The sequence below is a fragment of the Carcharodon carcharias genome, chromosome 5 (genome assembly GCF_017639515.1).
Source record: "Carcharodon carcharias isolate sCarCar2 chromosome 5, sCarCar2.pri, whole genome shotgun sequence".
Lineage (NCBI taxonomy): Eukaryota > Metazoa > Chordata > Chondrichthyes > Lamniformes > Lamnidae > Carcharodon > Carcharodon carcharias.
Genome location: NC_054471.1, coordinates 119,801,128 through 119,820,013, shown reverse-complemented (window position 1 = coordinate 119,820,013; position 18,886 = coordinate 119,801,128). Strand labels below are relative to the sequence as shown.

The window sequence follows — 18,886 nt, the reverse complement described above, 5'->3', positions numbered from 1 at the left end:
ATGAGATAAAAAATCTATTTGACCGTATCCTCACCAATTTACCTGTTGCAGATGCACTTGTTCTTGACAACATTGGTAGGAATGACCACCCCACAGAACTTATGGGGACAAAATTAGTTGCGTTAAATGGGATCAATTCAGTACAGATCTAGTAGCTCTAAAATGGACAATGAGGCCCTGTCGTTCATCAGCAGAATTATATTCCATCACAATCTAAACTCATGATCAGGATATCCCTCACACAAACATTACCATCAAGCCAGAGGATCAACTCTGGTTCAATGAAAAGTGCAGGAGCAGCACCAGGCATACCTAAAAATGAGGTGTCAACCTGGTGAAGCTATAACACAGGACTATTTGCATGGCAAACAGCATAAGCAGCATGCGATAGACATAACTAAGCAATGCCACAATTAATAGATGAGCTCAAAGATCTGCAGTCCTGTTACATTCAGTCGTGAATGGTGGTAAGCAATTAAAAAACTAATGTGAGGAGAAGCTCCATTATCATCCCCATTCTTGATGATGGGGGCGCCCACTGCATCTGTGTAAAGGCAAGGCTGAAGCATTTGCAGCCATGGGAGTACTGAGTGGATGATCCATCCCGGCCACTTTATGAGGTATCCATAGCACAAATTCTAGTCTTCAGTCAATCTGATTCACTCCATGTGATATCAGGAAAAGGTTGTGTAAACTGGATGCTGCAAAGATTATGGGCCCTGACGACATTCTGTCAGTAGTACTGAAGCCTTCTGGTCCAGAACTAGCCATGCCGTCTAGCCAAGCTGTTCCAGTACAGCTACAACACTAGCATCTACCCAACAATATGAAAAATTGCCCACGTATGTCTTGACCATAAAAAGCAGGACAAATCCAATACAATGACCTCATCAGTCTACTCTCAACTGTAAGCAAAGTGCTGCACAGGGTGATTGTTAGTGCTATCACATAGCACTTCTCAATCAATAATCTGCTTATGATGTTAAGTTTCCAGACTTCTTCACAGCCTTGCTCTAACCACAGACAAGAGTGAATTCCAGAGGCAAGGTGAACATAAAGGCAGCATTTGAGAGATCATGCTATTAAGGGGTGGCCGTAAAATGGAAATCAATAGAATCAGGAGCCAGATTTTTCAGATGGCAGGGTTTTCCACCCCACCACTTTAAGAGTTAGCAGACAATGCAACCCCACTGATCACAGCAGCCCCACAGCCATTTAATGCTCTGAGGAAAAGTAATTGGCTGGAGATGGCACTTCCACCTAAAGCCCTGCCTCAGAGAGCTGCCAGCTAATCTGATTGCCCGGCAGCTCTCTGGCCGCAAAGCGCCAGTAGCAAGGACTGGGACGACAGGCAGCCACCAGATTGAAAGTCCTGGAGTTCAGGGCAAGGTAAGTGCAGTGATGGAGGGGTCTCATAGCAGGGAGGAGAGGTGAGGGGTCCTTATGAAGAGGAAAGAGTAGGGATCACCCACAGGGACAGAGCTTGGGGATTGGGGGAGGGGGGGTGCCCAATGTGGAAAGGGGTGCATTGAGCAAGGTGCCTCCCCTTCCTGCCGAGGCCTGAAATGGGTGACCTATGGGGGTCCTCCCTTGCCCCCGAGCTTCTCTTGCCAGCCTCAAAATTGAGGCCGGGTTCCTTAGTGGCCAATACTTGGTCATTTGAGGGCCTCAATTGGGGCGAAGGCAGCTAGACCTCGCCCAGTCCACGTAAAATTGAACACAGGTCGGGGGTGGGCAGGAGGGCATTGGAAAGGCCACTTGGGGAATTTTATGGACTCCCCCACCTGCTGGGGACTATAAAAATTCTCTCCCAGGCTGGAGTCATACCTAACACAAAAGATGATGAAATAAAAACAGAAAATTCTACAAATACTCAGCAGGTCAGGCAGCATCTGAGGGAAGAAAAACAAAGTCATGTCCACGATCTTTCATTAGAATTAAAGGAAGTTAGAAATGAAATAGGCTTTGAGCAAGTGAAAGTGGTGGGTGTGAGGTGGCAGGGTGGCACAGGGAGAGCAGCAAAGGGGAAGGTCTGTGATAGGGTAAAAGGGCAGGATGGAGGGCAGGAGAGATTAAATGACAAGAGGTTTAATGGCACAAAATTCAAATGTAGAAGAATTGGGTAAAGCAAAGAAACAGAAGACGTGAAATAAAAGCAAAGACAGCTGGAAATATTCACAGACAGCATTTGTGGAGAGAAACAAGAGCTAATGTTTCAAGTTGAGATGACCCTTCATCAGAACCGAAGAAAGATAGAAATAGGTGTTGGTAGGGCAGAACTTGAGTATTGCTGAAAAAAGAGACATGGCTACGCTTTCTGTCTTGCACTCAAAACGCGGTGGCCAACATTAGATGTGATTCCGCGATTGGACAACATTTGCTAAATAATCCTCAATGTGCAAAGAATTACATTGACAGCCAATTTAAGATGGTCAGTCGGGCTCACAGTGTGGCACATTTGCGTGCGCTGGAAGCTATATATGTTAATACACAGGCCCCTGTTCTTTGCAGTCAGAAAGAACATGTACATACATTGTGCCTGTTTCAGCTAAACAAAATAAGTGACAGCTATTCGTTGGCTCATTCCTCAGGGCAATGTTTTGACCAATCAGGGTCAAGCTGCCTAGTTTAAATGTCAATGTTTGGCAGTTAACTGTCAGTCACCATCAGTGGTGCATTCTCCATGGCAATGCCACTTGCAATCGGCACATTCTTCACATAGCATAAATTGTTTTCCCCTTACATTGGTATTCTTGCGAGTGCCCTGATGAGTGCAAGATGAAAAACTTAAACATCTCTCATTTTTCAGCAATACTAAAGATAGAAAAGTAAGAGTTTTTAAACCAGTGGAAATGGGGAGGGGGAAAGGGCAGGAAGAGCTAAAGGGAAGGCCTGAGCTGGAGTGATTAAATACCAAAATATTTCATGATGTAACAGCCAGAGTGGCAATGGGTTTCATAAAGGAACCAAGGTTGCGTCTAAATGAGGTGTGAATGGCTACATAAAAACCTTCTGAATTCAACATGAAGGGAAAGGAAGAAACAAGGCAAGATCAACAGAGTGAAACAAAAAGAGGAGAAAAAAAGCAAAGAAAGAAAACCAGAGAACAAGATGAAAACATTGGTTATGATCTAAAATTGTTCACAGGAAACAAAAAATGTACCTGGACGAGGTATGAATAGCAGTCATCTGAGTAAAGGGTTTAGAAGGGAACAAGAGAAAAAAAAACTGAACCAGCAAAAAGAATAAAAAAAAACACAAAAAGAGGCAGAGGTTATGATCTGAAATTGTTGAACTCAAATGTTGAGTCCAGAAGGCTGTAGAGTGCCGAGTCAAAAGATGAGGTGCTGTCTCTCATTTTTTGAGTTTACACTAAGCTCCATTGGAACATTGTAAGCCAAGGACAGAATGGGAGCAAGGTGGAGAATTGAAATGACAAGTGACAGGAAACTCAGGGTCATGTTTGTGGACTGAATGGTATTGTTTCGCAAAGCAGTCACCTGGTCTGTGTTTGGTGTCTTAATGTAGAGGAAACACATCAGAAGCAAAATATAAGTCCCTCCAAGAAGCAGGGTGTGAAAGGTGTAGTCAAGGTAAGTGAGGGAGTTTCTGGGCTTGTAATCAATATTAGTTGATATCCTAGTTTTGTTTTTATTTCAGATTTCAAGCATCTGCATTATTTTACTTCTGACAAAAAAAGTTTGGAGGCTAATAATCTCAACCCCACGACATCACTCCTGTAGTTCCTCAGAAGCCCACAACTGCCATCCCATTCACGACCTTACGCATTCACTCCCTCCACCACCACCATGTACCATACACAAGACGCACTGCAGCAACCGCCAAGGCTTCTTCCAAACCCAAAAACTATCGGCAAGGAAAACATGGGAACATTATAACCTGCAAATTCCCCTCCAGGTCACTCACCAACCTGCCATTCCTTCACTGGCACTGGGTCAAAATCCTAGAACACTCTCTCCAGCACTGTGGGTATACTTACACCACATGGACTCAAGAAGGTGGCTCAGCACCACCATTTCAAGGGCAATAAATGCTGGCCTTGCCTGTGATGCTCACATCCAATGAACAAATACTAAAAAAAGCTGTGTATCTTCAATATGTCAGGATTGAAAATATTAAATTACATGTTATTGCTGGTCTTGTTTTATTTTTGTCAAAATTAAGCTAGTTAAGATTGATAGATTATCTTTTTATATGGTGTATTCTTATATGGTGTAGCTTCAAACACAAAGGTTCACTTCTTATGGGGAATTACAGGAGTCACACTAACTACATGTTAGAAATAGAAATACACCATTGTACAAATGCTGCAAAACAAGCCTTTTAATCAAAATAACTTAACTGTTTATTAATAATCATGTTAGAAACAAGCTGAAATATGTTTTTCATGTGAAAGCATTATCACTTCATGGCAGCAGCATTTGGGCCAGGGAAATATTGTAGTTAAGAGTTATGCTTTAGGAACTCATCAAATACCCAAATTTAGGATTAAATAAACTTATACAAGTCTGATTGTTCATAAAGTTGTTTCTTTCAGATGAGAAGTTAAGCCGAGGTCCTGCCTGCCTGTCAGGTAGGTGTAAAAGATCACTCACATTAAAGAGCAGGGATCTCTCAGTGCCCTGGTTAACAATTATCTCTCAACTAACATCGCTAAAACAGATTACCTAGCTATATATTCCACTGTAGTTTGTGGGAGCTTACATTGGCCAAATTGGCTGTCATATTTCCTACATTAGAACAGCACTTCAAAAGTATTTCACTGATTGTAAAGTGTTTTGAGATGGATGTCAAGATCATTAAAATTACTATATAAATGCAAGTTCTTTACTCCTTTAATAAAGCAATCTGATGCATTTATTACAATATGCTACATATTTTTTATTGATAAAAGCACATAAATTAGGTATGGGCCTTTCCATCTTCAGTGCTTCAGGTTTCAAACATATCTGCAGAATTTACCCAGGTTCTCCAGACTACATACAAAAGTTGACCAATTAATGCAAATTGGCTAAGATTTAACTAGGCAAAGCAAATCTGCAAAACCTTAACCTAATTTTAATAAAATATATTGAATATCAAAACTTAAGTAGTTTACTGTCAGTAACAAGTTATCAAATTACTTTAATTATATTTAATTTTTGCAATGGTTTACCAGTAAAAAAAGACATGAACTGGATGAAACAATAAGATTTCCTTGCTTTCAGGCTAGTAAATTTGAATATAAATGCAGATTGTAAAAAGTTAAATATTGCTAGACAGTACTGATCAATGTTCATAAAGCATACATTTCTTTTGCTCATATTAGATTGACAATCGTATCAAGTGTTATAAACATTTGGAAGCCAATCCACAAATATTTCAAGTCATCCCATAATTACAGGAGAAGCAAAAATAAAAATAGATGGCTAAGATAGACCACTTCGATATATGTTAGAACTGCTATTCCGCTCAAAGATGTATTGAAAAGCGGCAAGTATGCTAGCCATTTGAAAATTGGTTTACAGCACCATTTGAGTCATAATTCACCAATCAGAATTTCAAGAATCCAGAGTTTAAAAATATGGAGAACAGGATTGTCCTTTGAGAAAGAAGGGTGATAATAGAAGATACAAACTCTTTGAAAAGTAGCTCACACAATCAAGATTAATATTTTGCAGTTGAAAAAGTATAATTAACAAATTAAAACTTGTTGGATCATTTCAAAAGAGGTACACATTTACTTCAGTTGAGTTGAGAATTAGGTTATTTCTTACATGATTTTAGTCAAAAACACTGGATAATACAGTTTGAGAGCAAAATTTACAAACTAGTTGCAATAAACCTTGCAGAATGAAACAGTAAAAGCTGTCTTCAACTTAAATAAAACATGTAATTGCATGGTGTGGAAAAAAACAATGAGAGACATCACTAACAGAAAGAAAACTATAACATTTTGCATTTCCTACTAGGATTGCTTCATTGTGTGAATTACAATGTTCCAAATCAGTAGGGCTAAGTGGGTAATTCATTGCACATTACTGTAACAGTTCATTTTTACTGAAGTAGCACTCAGAGCCATTCTGACCATCATTAAAAAACAAGAGAGCAACCGCAGCACATTGTTGGCATTTAACAACCTTTCTCCACTAGCATTACTTATACTATTCAATGGCAAGTACGTACAAGATTAAAAAGCAGCTTTTAAGTAGGAATCTGTTTTAGGTACACAATTTTTACATCACAGAACTCCTGACATAAAAGGCTGCCCAAACTCTCTTATTGTGTTACTGGTAGGGCAACACCAGTGGACACCTGGCTGGAGGGGTTGGCTGGAGAAGCACTGCTTGATGGTTGTACTTGAGCTGCTGGTTCCACTTTACTTATGTGAGTCACAAATCGCAGTCGAAGTTTTAATGCAGGCCTCAGTGTACAGATTATTTTTTCCACCTAGAAATAGAGCAAACATCCCAGAATAAGTGGTTTGTGGCGATATGTGAGCCATTTGATTTCAAAAATAAAACATACATGTTAATCAGTTGGCCATTTTTTCATTAACTTATCGCCTAATAATTCTTTCCTTTTTGACAGTGGAGTGTTGCTTCTGAAGCCTCTTCTGTGCAGCACCACAAAGACCACTCCTGCCTTCAGCCCTATGACCATTAATTGATGCTAGTTTTCAGATAAATTCTTGCTGAGAGGGTGAAGCACTCAGCTTATTGGTCTGGTGCGTGTAACTCAAGCAGCAACGTTGGACAGATCTACATTGTTGAGAGTTAACATTTTCTTGAATGAAGTGGTATCTTAGATTCTCCAAATCCTTTAGTTGTCTTACATAGGACTACTACCAAAGGCAGGAGAAAATAAATGAGCACATAATCCATATCATCCTTCTCTCTGCCAAATTTCAAAACCTTCCACTTTTCTGTATTATAGTGGTATTTTCCCGCTCCTAATCCAAGATGGTCAAAAGCTATTGGATTTGTGCACATTGATATCAGTCATCACTGCTCCCAATTTGGTGTCATCTGCAAATCTGGACACAACTGCTTCCTCAAAATCATTTATAAAATCTAAACTATGAACAGTAGCTCCAATACTGAAGTTTGCGGCAGCCCACTGGTAACTGGCTACCAACCTGCTAGTTGCTCATATACTATTTGTTGTATATCAACCAATTGCCATTCCATTTTAATACATGTTTATCAATCCCAAGGGCTAGGTCCTTACAGAGTAGCCTATTACGTAGTGTCAGCCATAGCTCAGTTGGTAGCACCCTCACCTGAGTCAAAAGGTTGTGGGTTCAAATCCCACTCTAGAGACTTGAGCATAAAAATCTAGGCTGACTTTCCTGTCTGTTAAACAGGTGGCTGCAAAAGATCCATGGTACTATTTTGAAGAGGAGCAGGAGAGTTATCCCTAGCACCCTACGCAATATTCATCACAATCAACATCACTACAAACAGATTACCCGGTCATCACATTGCTGCTCATGGGAGCTTGCTCTGCCTAGATTGGCTGCTGCGTTTCCTGCATTACAACAGTGACTACACTTTCAAAGGGACTCCTTGAACTATAAAGGTGCTTGGGATGCCCTGCGGTCATGAAAGGTGCTAGAGAAATGCAAGTCTTTCTTTTATATTATGTGGGACAATGGCAACGTCTTCTTGAAATCCAGATTAACAGCATTCACTCTCTACCCTTCATCGTAATTAAGCATGATCTCCCATTCCTAAAACCAGGTTCAAATTGGCGTTATGGTAATATTGTGGTTGTGGTAATATTGTGGATACATTAATGGACTAACAATTCAGAGGCCTGGGCTGATGATCCAGAGACATGTTCAAATCCCAAAATGCTGGCTGGGGAATTTAAATTCAATTAATTAAATAATTCTGGAATTAAAAAGCATCAGTATGTGACCAGGAAACTACTGAACTGTTGTAAAGAAACCTCTGATTTACAAAGGTCCTTTAGAGAAGGAATTCTGCTGCCCTGACTCCCTTTGGCCCATAATTATAGACTTGGAGCAATATGACGCTTGCCTTTGAAACGGCCCAACAAGCCACCAAAGTGATGGGAAGGTGTCGTCAACAGTGCTATCAAGCAGTACTTATTCACCAAAAACCTGCTCACTCACACACACTTTGAATTCCACCAGGACCAGGCTGTTCCAGGCCTTGTGACAGCCTGGGACCAGGCATGGACAAAAGGGCTGAATTTCAGAGGTGATACGAATGTGACTATCTTTGACATCAAGTCAGCATTTGATCGAGTGTGGCAACAAGGAGCCCTGGCAAAATTGAAGTCAGAGGAAATTGGAGGTCGGGAGGGGGTGAAATTATCTACTGGTTGGAGTCATACCTAGCACAAAGCAAGATGTTTATGATTGTTGGAAGCCAATCAACTCAAACCCAGAATATTGCTGCAGGAGTTCCTGAGGGCAGAGCTCTTGGCCCAACCATCTTCAGCTACTTCATCAATGACACTCCCTCCATCATTAGGTCTGAAATAGGAGTGTTTGTTGATGATTGCAGTGTTCAGTTCTATTTGCAACTCATAATATAGCAGGCACTGCTTAAGACCTGGACAACATTCAGGCTTGTGCTGATAAGTGGCAAGTAACATTTGTATCACACAAGTGCCAGGCAATGACCATCTACAACAAAAGAGAATCTAGCCATCTTCCCTTGACATTCAATGGAATTACCATCATTGAATGCCCTACCAAGATCCTTGGTGTCAAACTGACAACCATATAAATACTGTGGCTACAAGAGCAGGTCAGAAACTGAGAATTCTGTGGTGAGTAACTCAACTCCTGACTCCTCAAAGCCTGCCCACCGTCAACAAGGCACAAGTCAGGAGTGTGATGGAACACGTTTCACTTGCCTGTATGAGTGTGGCTCCAACATTCATGAAGTTTGACACATTCTGGGACAAAGCAGCCTATTTGACTTGCAGTGCATCCACCATCTTAAACGTTAATTCCCTCTACCACCCAGACACAGTGGTAGCAATGTGTATCATATACAACATGCACTGCAGCACTCTCGAAGGTTCCTCAACAGCACCTTCCAAACCATGACCTCGACCATCTGGAAGGGCAAGAAAAGCAAGTGCATGGGAACACCACCACCTAGGGCAGGCAGAAGAGTGCCATTGTGGCAATGTCACTGCAGTAGTAATCCAGAGGTCCAGACTAATGCTCTGGGTCACAGGTTCAAATCCCACCATGACAACTGGTGGAATTTAAAATCGATTAATAAATCTGCAATTAAAAGCTAATCTCAGTAATGGTGACCATGAAACCATTGTGAATGGTCATAAAAACCCATCTGTTCACTAATGTCCTTTGGAGAAGGAAATCTGCTGTCAAAAAGTGGTCTAGTGGTTACAGACTCAACTATGTGGTTGAATCTTAACCAAGCCAGGCAGTTGTATCAGACAAGTTGATAAAGAATGAAATCTGACAGGCCACCACGCATCGACCTGGGCACCAGAAACAATAATGGCAAACCCAGCCCCATTGACCCCGTAAAGTGCTCCTTAACATCTGGGGGCTAGTGCCAAAATTGGGAGATATGTCCCACAGATTAGTCAAGCAACAGCCTGACATTGTCTGTAAGATGTGACTCCGTGAGTGTGACTATGTCCCAGACACCACCATCACCATCCCTAGATATGTCCTATCCCACTGGCAACACAGACCCACCAGAGGTTGCGGCACAGTGGTATACAGTCAGGAGGGCGTTGCTCTGGGAGTCCTCAACATTGACTGAGGACCCCATGAAGTCTCACAGCATTAGGTCAAACATGGGCAAGGAAGCTTCCTTCTGATTACCACCTAATGCTGCCAACTCTCCACCCCCACCCCCATCCCACTCTCAGCTGATGCATCAGTGCTCCTCCATGTTGAACGCCACTTGGAAGAAGCACTGAGGGTGGCAAGGGGACAGAAGGTACTCTGGGTGGGGGACTTCAATGTCCATCACCAAGAGTGGCTTGGTAGCACCACTACAGACTGAGCTGATCGAGTCCTGAAGGACATAGATACTAGACTGCGGCAGATGCTGAGGGAGCCAAGAGAGAAAAAACCTACTTGATCTTATCCTCACCAATCTACGTGCTGCAGATGCATCTATTCGTAACAGAACTGGGAGGAGTGACCATCATACAGTTTTTTCAGAGATGAAGTCCCATCTTCACACTGAGGATACCCTGAGACATGTTGGGTGACACTAGCATCCTGCTAAATGGGATAGATTTCGAACAAATCTAGCAACTCAAAACTGGGCATCCATGAGGCGCTGTGGGCCATCAGCAGCAGAAGAATTGATTTCAACCACAATCTGTAATCTCATGTCCAGCAAATCCCCCACGTTACCATTACCATCAAGCTGGAGGGTCACCTTTGGCTCAATGAAGAGGGCAGAAGGGCATGCCAGGTGCAGTACCAGGCATACCTATAAATGAGGAGTCAACCTTGTGGAGCTTCAACACAGGAATATTTGCACGCCAAACAGAGTGAGCAGCATGCAATAAACAGAACTAAACTATCCCACAAACAATGGGTCAGATCTAAGTTCTGCAGTACTGCCAGATTCAGTCATTAATAGTGGTGGACAATTAAACAACTGGCGGAGGCTCTACAAATATTCCCATTCTCAATGATGGGGGAGCCCAGCACAGCAGTGCAAAATACAAGACTGAAGCATTTGCAACCACCTTCAGCTAGAAGTGCCAAGTGGATGATCCATCTTGGCCTCCTCCTGAGGTCCCCAGCATCACAGTTGTCAGTCTTCAGCCAATTTGATTCACTCCAGTTCAACTCTTTTGTCCATGTTTGGACCAATGCTGTAATGAGGTCAGGAACTGAGTGGCCCTGGCAGAGTCCACGCTCAGCGTCAGTGAGCAGGTTATTGCTGAGTACATGCCACTTGATAGCACTGCTGAAGACACTGCATACTGCAAAGGCTGTGGGCCCCGACAATATTTCGGCAAATAGTACTGAAGGCTTGTGCTCCAGAACTAGCTGCACTGCTAACCAGGCTGTTCCAGTACAGCTACACACTGGCATCTATCTGGCAATGTGGAAAATTGCTCAGGTACACCTGTTCACAAAAAAGCAGGAAAAATCCAACCCAATCAATTACTGTCTCAGTCTACTCTTAATCATCAGCAAGTGATGGAAGAGGTCATCAGCAGTGCTATCGAGTGGCATGTACTCAGCAATAACCTGCTCACTGATGCTGAGCGTGGATTCCGCCAGTTCCTGAACTCATTACAGCACTGGCCCAAACATGGACAAAAGAGTTGAACTCCAGAGGTGAGGTGAGAGTGACTGCCCTTGACATCAAGGCAACATTTGACCAAGTATGGCACAAAGGAGCCGTAGCAAAACTGGAGACAACGGGATAAAGGCAAAGTACAGTGGATGCTGGAAATCTGAAACAAAAACAAAAAATGCTGGAAATACTCAGCAGACCTGACAGCATCTTTGGAGAGAAAGGCAGAGTTAACCTTTTGAGTCTGTATGAGTTGTTTTTGTTGGAGACAATGGGAATTAGGGTAAAATTCTCCATTGGCTGGAGTCATACTTAGCACAAAGGAAGATGGTTGTGGTTGTTGGAGGTCAATCATCTCAGTCCCAGGTCTTTGCTACAAGAGTTCCTCAGGGCAATGTCCTAGACCCAAACATTTTAAGGTGCTTCATTAATGACCTTCCCTCAATCATAACATCAAAAGTGGGGATATTTGCTGATGATTGCACAATGTTCATTATTATTCATGACTCCTCAGATACTGAAGCAGTCTGAGTCCATATGCAGCAAGACCTGGACAATATCCAGGCTTGGGCTGATAAGTGGCAAGTTTTATTTGCGTCACACAAGTGTCAGGCAATGATTATCGCCAACAAGAGAGAATCCAACCATCTTCCCTTGATATTTAATGGGATTATATTGCTGAATCCCCCACTATCAACATCCTGGGGCGGTGGTTACCATTCACCAGAAACTGAATAGGACCAGCCATATAAATCCTGTGGTTACAAGAGCAGTTTATAGGCAGGGAATTCTGTAGTGATTAACTCACCTCCTAACTCCCCAAAGCCTTTCCACTATCTACAAGGCACAAGTCAGGAATGTGATGGAATACCCTCCCACTTGCCTGGATGAATGCAGCCCAAACAACACTCAAGAAGCTTGACACCAACCAGGATAAAGCAGCCCGCTTGATAGGCACCCCATCCACCACCTTAAACATTCACTTGCTCCACCACTTTTTACAGCAGCAGCAGTGTGTACCATCTACAAGATGCACTGCAGCAACTCACCAAGGTTCTTTTGACAGCACCTTCCAAACCCGTGACTTCTACCACCTTGAAAGACAGGGGCAGCAGATGCACGGGAACATCAGCACCTGGAAGGTGCCCCGCAAGGCACTCACCATCCTGACTTGGAACTATATTGCCGTTCCTTCACTGTTGCTGGTTCAAAATCCTGGAACTCCCTTTCCAACAGCACTGTGGTGTACCTACAGCACATGGACTGCAGCTGTTCAAGAAGGCGACTCACCCACACCTCAAGGGCAATTCAGAGATGGGCAAGAAATGCTAGTTTAGCCAGTGACGTCCACATCCCATGAAAGAATTAAAAAAATACTTTCAAGTTCCCCTTCAAGCCACACACCACTCTGACTTGGAAATACATCACCATTCCTTTATTGGTACTGCTGATCATAGAATTCTCGCACTGCCGGCACTGTGGTTATAACTTCACTACATGGATTACCGTGGTTCAAGGCAGCCGCTCACCCCCACCTTCTCAGGGGCAGTTAGGGCTAGGCAACTCTAGCCTTGTCAGCAACATCCAATGAATTAATTTTAAAAAATGCTTGTGCTTCTCAAGACCATTCCTCATATTCTCCTTTACAAAACTTTAAAAGTTTCTGAACTTTGAGATTAAGTCTTACAGGTCTAGTTTGATGATTTACTGCTCCCCTCCCCCCAACACCACCACCCCCAGTCCCCCATTTTGAAGATGGGGACAACATTTACCATTTTCTAACCCTCTGGTATTTAAATCCAAAGGACTGAAAATATTTGCAAGAGTACTCACAATTGTCTCAGCCAATTCGTTCTGAAACCTAGAAAGTCATCAGGGTCAGGAACCTTATCCACCTTGAGCTTTCATACTCTAATCGATCTTCTTGTCACATAAAAGTGAATGCGTACTGATCTTTTTTAAAAAACTGTTCACTCCAATTCCAGTATTTCTCAGAAAAATAACAGTTAAACACTTTGGCAATTATTCTACTGTCATGAATGCTGAACTTTGCAAGCCAGTCATGTTTTAAAAGCACCCTCCAACTCAGTGGTTCCCAAACATTAACATCATGTTAAATTTCACAAACACCCTCCGAAAAATAAATAATTTCTAGGGATTTTCTCCCTTACCCGAGTATAAATTATTAAAGCAGTGATCTTAGGAATATAAAATTTATTTTTCATAAGACACTTTATTGTACATTATTAATAATTACTCTATTATTTCATTATTTAGCAAAATACAATTAGTGAAAGATAACTACCTAATATAAATTAAATGTACAAAATCAAACCTAGTTGCCTACAGAACTGCTAGACTCCAGGTTGATGAGGGAATGGCCCAATCATTTCCACTCTAGCCAGATTATGTCACCAGTCACGGCTAAATGGAGTCTTTAATATTGGGCATGGGGGCACATGTCTGTAAAGATGCAATAAAGGCATTTTTGATTTTCTAGCAGCAAGAGAAGCAGCAGCCTCCCATTCTGATGCGCAAAAGTCCTCCCCCAGACCTTCGACCATAAAACGTAAGAGAAGTAGGCTATTCAATGAGATTATGGCTGATCTGATAATTCTCAACTTCACTTTCTTGCCTTTTCCCCATAGCCCTTGATTCCATAACTGATTAAAAATCTGTCTATCTCAGCCTTGAATATACTTAACAACCCAGCCTCTCCTGCTGATGCATCGAGGGACAAGGGTAGCCATTGAGAGATTGGAGTAGGACTCAGAAAAGAGAAGAGGCCTGGGCCACATACCCATTACCGAGGGGCTGGACTGGGGAATGGCTTCAAGACTCAGAAGAGGTTGGGAGGGGAAGCGCCCTGGGCAGCTGGGGAGTTAAATGCAGGTACTTACTTAAAAGCTTCACTCCAAGCAGAAGACACAACACACCCAAACAACAACAACAACAACTCTCCATCTTCAAGTCCAGTCACGAGATGCAAGAAAAGGCACATTCTCCTGGGCAAATGATGGCTGTTGTCAGAACAACAGTAATCATTGGCCAAGCAGCCTGTCAATTGGGGTGGTCTACGTATCTTTTGACATTGACCATCCTGAATGACAGGCTGCTTGGCCAATGAGAGCCACCCGCCCACTGCTATCACCTGAGAGCCCAGGCCCTAGTCATTTGGTGGGTGCCAAACAGACAGCTGTCATTTTCCCATAATTTTGGCATACAAGCACTTCTGCTTCCGCCATTATGGGATTTTTCCCGCTAACTCCCTGAAATCTTTTAGGGGTTCATGAATCACAGTTTGGGAGCCACTGCTTTAACTCAAGTTAAAACATAATTCTGAAAGGTGGATAGGATGGGGGGAGGGAAGAAGGGAAAGGTGGTGAATCCCTGGTAAAGACCTCAATTTGGAGAAATGTCCATGTGATTTCAGGTTGCCATGGGAGATGAGAGTGGAGAAGGGAGAGAAAGTCAAATATAAACTCATTCAGGTGTCAAGTTGCAGCTTCTATCATTTCTCACAGAAGTTCACAAAAAAAAGGAAAAGCTGCTGCAGAGAAGCAGCTAGAAGATAATCAAAACTCTCCCAGAAACCGGTCTTCTCTGTTTGGGAGGAAATGATCGGGAGAAGTATGGGAAGTAATGCTAAAAAAAAAAGACATTTTGTCGAAGCTTTTCGTCTTACTCATCAGAATAATCGCAAGAATACCAAGATCAGGGAAAAAGTTAACAAAACTGTTTAAAAGGAATTGGATACAGAATTCTCTGGAATTCTGGGTTGTTAGGATTGTCGTGAACCAACGGAGACGGGAATTCATTGAGGTGTGGCTTTCTGGTGATAATCATATCCAAAAAACTTGGTGGGTGTGGACTGGTTGGCGACAGATACTAGAAAGATTCGAATTGGCATGTTGAGGAGTGATTGAGTATGGCTGGGAGGAGAGCTGGGGGAAGCTTCCGGACTGTCCTCTGATACTACGTGTGTACCCGAAGCATGGGTATTTACCTTTTTTAAAATAAATTGATATACCATTTGCCTATTATTTGAATTATGTTGATTTTAGTTTGTTACAGTAAAAGCTTTAAAAAGTGAAATCTTGTCCTTTGGTTATTTCCATTGGTTTTGGTAAATTCATCTCTTCTAAGTAGTTATTGGTCTCTACAGGGACAATAACATGCCTTCGGACACCATTTCACCATTGCCATTTTTTAGTGGGTCCTTTCTTATTTCTGAACTGCTGAAAATGCTCCACTGTTCTGCTTTCTGTTTCCGGCAATGCTTTCCTCATGGCCCATCTTTGCAGTCCTCAGCAGTTCTTTGACATTCCTTAGAATATCTTATTGGATATCCCTATCCTATTCTTTTCCTGAAAACTTACAAATGTTGCACTGTACAGGTAGAGTGTCAAAACCGACAATGTCAGGACCAAACCTGTGCCAGATTTTGGATCTTGCTGGTTTTCGGAAGCAAGGTGATGATTGGCTTCAGCCTCACGCATATTGCAACATGTCTGCACCTATGTATTTATCCCTTCCTTATGAGACTTGTTTTGCCCTAGGGTCAGACTATTTCCTCTTCTATGTTGCTTCTTTTCATTCTAAATGTCATGTAAGATATAGTTGCCATGGTGCTGCTTACCTGTCAGAAATAGAGTACTGTTATACAGTACTTTTATTCACCAACAGTACCTGCAGCTGGGCACTAATGGGGAGATTGGCAGCATGTTGTGACTTAGGTTCGATTGGGCTGAGCTGGGTCAGGTGGGGTCAAGGGTCGCTCCAACCACTCAGTGCAGGAAATGACAGGCGTGTAACACAGCATGGAAGTGTTCATTTTATTCTCATTCTACTACTTGTCAGAGGTCAAATTTGGAATTCTGCCTTCTACTGTGGATTTGTGGTTAATTAACTAAAACTAGCAGAATAATACAAATCTTTTAGGGGCTGAAATTTTAAATACTTAACTTCTAATTATACACTTGTTTTCATGGGGCATTCTTGCATGGCTCACTTTAAAAAAACGTCCAGTTTTCAGACATGGCCAGTTTCTGGACTGCTGGATTTGACGTACTATACCTGGGTGATTTTTGTTTCTCGCCAATGTGTCATTCCCAGTAAGCAAAAATAGTCTTCCTCCTTTATTCTATTTATTCTTTTATTTGATTGCTGACCTAGCTCAGGGATAAATAATAATGCATCTTAAAATTACCCCTTTGAAACTATTTCACTTTCCTTCAGACTTTTTCCTGCAGTGTCTATTTCCATGTTAACATTCCAATGTTTTCTTTCATATCCATAAAAAACAGGTTTAAGTTTTTCAACTGGTTTCCTTTGGTTTTCTACCCTTATGTCTACCTTGAAAGTGAATAGGCGGTGTGATTAGCAGATTTTTTTCTTCAGTGTTGTCAGGAAATGAAATGTACCATCACAAAAAGTGCTGTATGAAAAGATAATGACTTGAAGTATTTAAAAATCAACATTTAGAAGAGTAATGGAAGTGACATGAATGGGGTTAACTGAATAACATTGGGGTAATCCTGAACAAGGGGTAAAATCTTAAACTTAGGAGTGAAATCAGAAAGAATTTCTTCACCAAAGGGTAGTGGAAATCTGGAACTCTCTTCCAGAAGGCTGAAGATATAGCATCAATTGAAATTTTCAAGACTGACTCAATAGATTTTTATTAAGGGTATCAAGGATATGCACAAATAGGAGTTTAAGAACAGATCAGTCATGATCTAACTGAACAGTGGAAGAGGGAGCTTCTCCTGCTCCTATGATCCTTTGAAGTGTAGCAGAGGCATGATGAACTGAATAGCCTCTTTCTTTACTGTAATGCTCAAGTTACATTTAACTACCTGTTCTCTGTTGTTAATACAGTTCCTTAGTAATTCCATTTGGTTTCTTCTGAATGTCAAAAATTATCTACAGTTATGTTTTGTTTTTTAGGGAAAAAACAATATTAATTTAGGGAACTTTACCAAAAACAAGTTTTTGTAAATGTGTATATGACAGGCATCTATTCAGCCAACTGCAATAAATTTAAAAGAGAAAAATCATTCCTTCTGTCTCTATTTAAGAAAAACATCAAAATTGCACCATCATATTCTAGAATGTATGTCTGTGTAACTATAAAATCAATATTCAGTCAATTTTGTTTCTGTGGGACAATGGTAATGAAAAATAAACAATGACTCACCAATAAAATTTATGATTTCTATTTTTAGACACAAATACCATCACTGTTTAAAGGTCTTTATAATCTACTCACCTGATCTTTCACACTGTCTCCTGTAAACATATATTTTACATGATAAAGAAAATCACAAATAGGGTCCATATAGCTCAGGTGCTTGCTGTTTTGGTCTACATTCTGTAACATCTCATAAAATGCAATGCCAATCTGCAAGAGATAGGTATTAAAATTGATTAAATTTAATTTATCCATTAAATCCAGGGGTTACTCACCATTCACTTTAATTATTCAATACAACAGTCAACTCTCACTAAAACAAAATTGGAATTATTCAACAGTTCTAATCACATTTGTAAAGATTGAACAGGTTAACACTTTGATGCCAAAGCCCAAGCTGCTATCACAAGTATATTATAATGAGGGAAAAGATTTCATTAATTGAAAACTAAGCACTCAACCTAACTTAACATGTTTCTTTGGGCTTCACTGGTTAAAAAGTTCACAAGGGGGCAAATACAGCAGTTTGTAGCAAGACACCACATGGAACTATATTTAAAGAGAGGTGCAGCAGAATATATTGCCAAAAAATCTCAATTTGATCAAGTTGCCATTAAGAAATGAATAGCTGAAAAGAAAGCCGAGGCCATGTTTTAATCAGAAGTCACATTCCAGCTGATCAGCTTGTCTATTATTAATGAGGGCAGTAGAAGCATTGGGAAACTCAAATGTCAAAGAACTCAATGCTAGCTGAAGTACATTTAAAGGGTTACAGGTGTCATTGAAAGCTACGAAGCTATTATATGTAAAAAAAAAACACATGCAGGATTGCCTCAAAAGTCCAGCACTATTGCACAATAAGTAGCACTGAGCAAAGTGGTATAACGTGAATACCCAAGAGGAAAAAATGCCACATTCTTTTGCTACCACACAAGAGAAAAAATGGTTTTAGGGAAAACATGTTAGAGAGATTAAATAAATTAATAGAAGCAAAATAGTAATTAACAACTCAATAAGGAGAGGAACTGAAAGGAAATCATGGCTGGATGTATGATGTGTCTCTGCAGAAACTATTAAAATTAGTAAGGAAGAGCTAGTGTAAAAATGGTAAATGCAAATAATTGTGCATCTAAGAACCCTAAAAACAAATGGCCACATACTAGGTAAAGGAAAGCAGTAACAAACTTTACCTCAGAGAGCTGAAAATGCAATTACACCACTTTTAATGCATTTAAAGCATCTGAACCTGCAAATTATATTAGCCCATAAACCCCCAATGAAAATCAAAATGGTTACAACTCCATGCAGACAGAAAATAATCAAACTTTTATTAGCAAAACTGAGACAGAAAATAAAGAAATACCCGTCCAACTGGTGGGGCAGCCCCAACAGAGGCAGAGAATGG

The 18,886-nt window shown here is 41.2% G+C and overlaps 1 protein-coding gene across 5 annotated transcripts in view; it reads right to left on the bottom strand.

The window, feature by feature from the left end:
* Window positions 1-4,881: 4,881 nt before the first annotated feature.
* Window positions 4,882-18,886, bottom strand: part of med23 (mediator complex subunit 23) — a 94,999-nt gene continuing 80,994 nt past the window's right edge. For all 5 annotated transcript variants that reach the window (XM_041187637.1, XM_041187640.1, XM_041187638.1 and 2 more), the window contains 2 exons: window positions 17,560-17,691; window positions 4,882-6,450 (listed from right to left, as the gene is read on the bottom strand). In XM_041187637.1, the coding sequence (XP_041043571.1) occupies window positions 6,280-6,450; window positions 17,560-17,691 (303 nt within the window). In that variant the 3' untranslated portion in view covers window positions 4,882-6,279. The remainder of the gene's footprint in view (window positions 6,451-17,559; window positions 17,692-18,886) is intronic.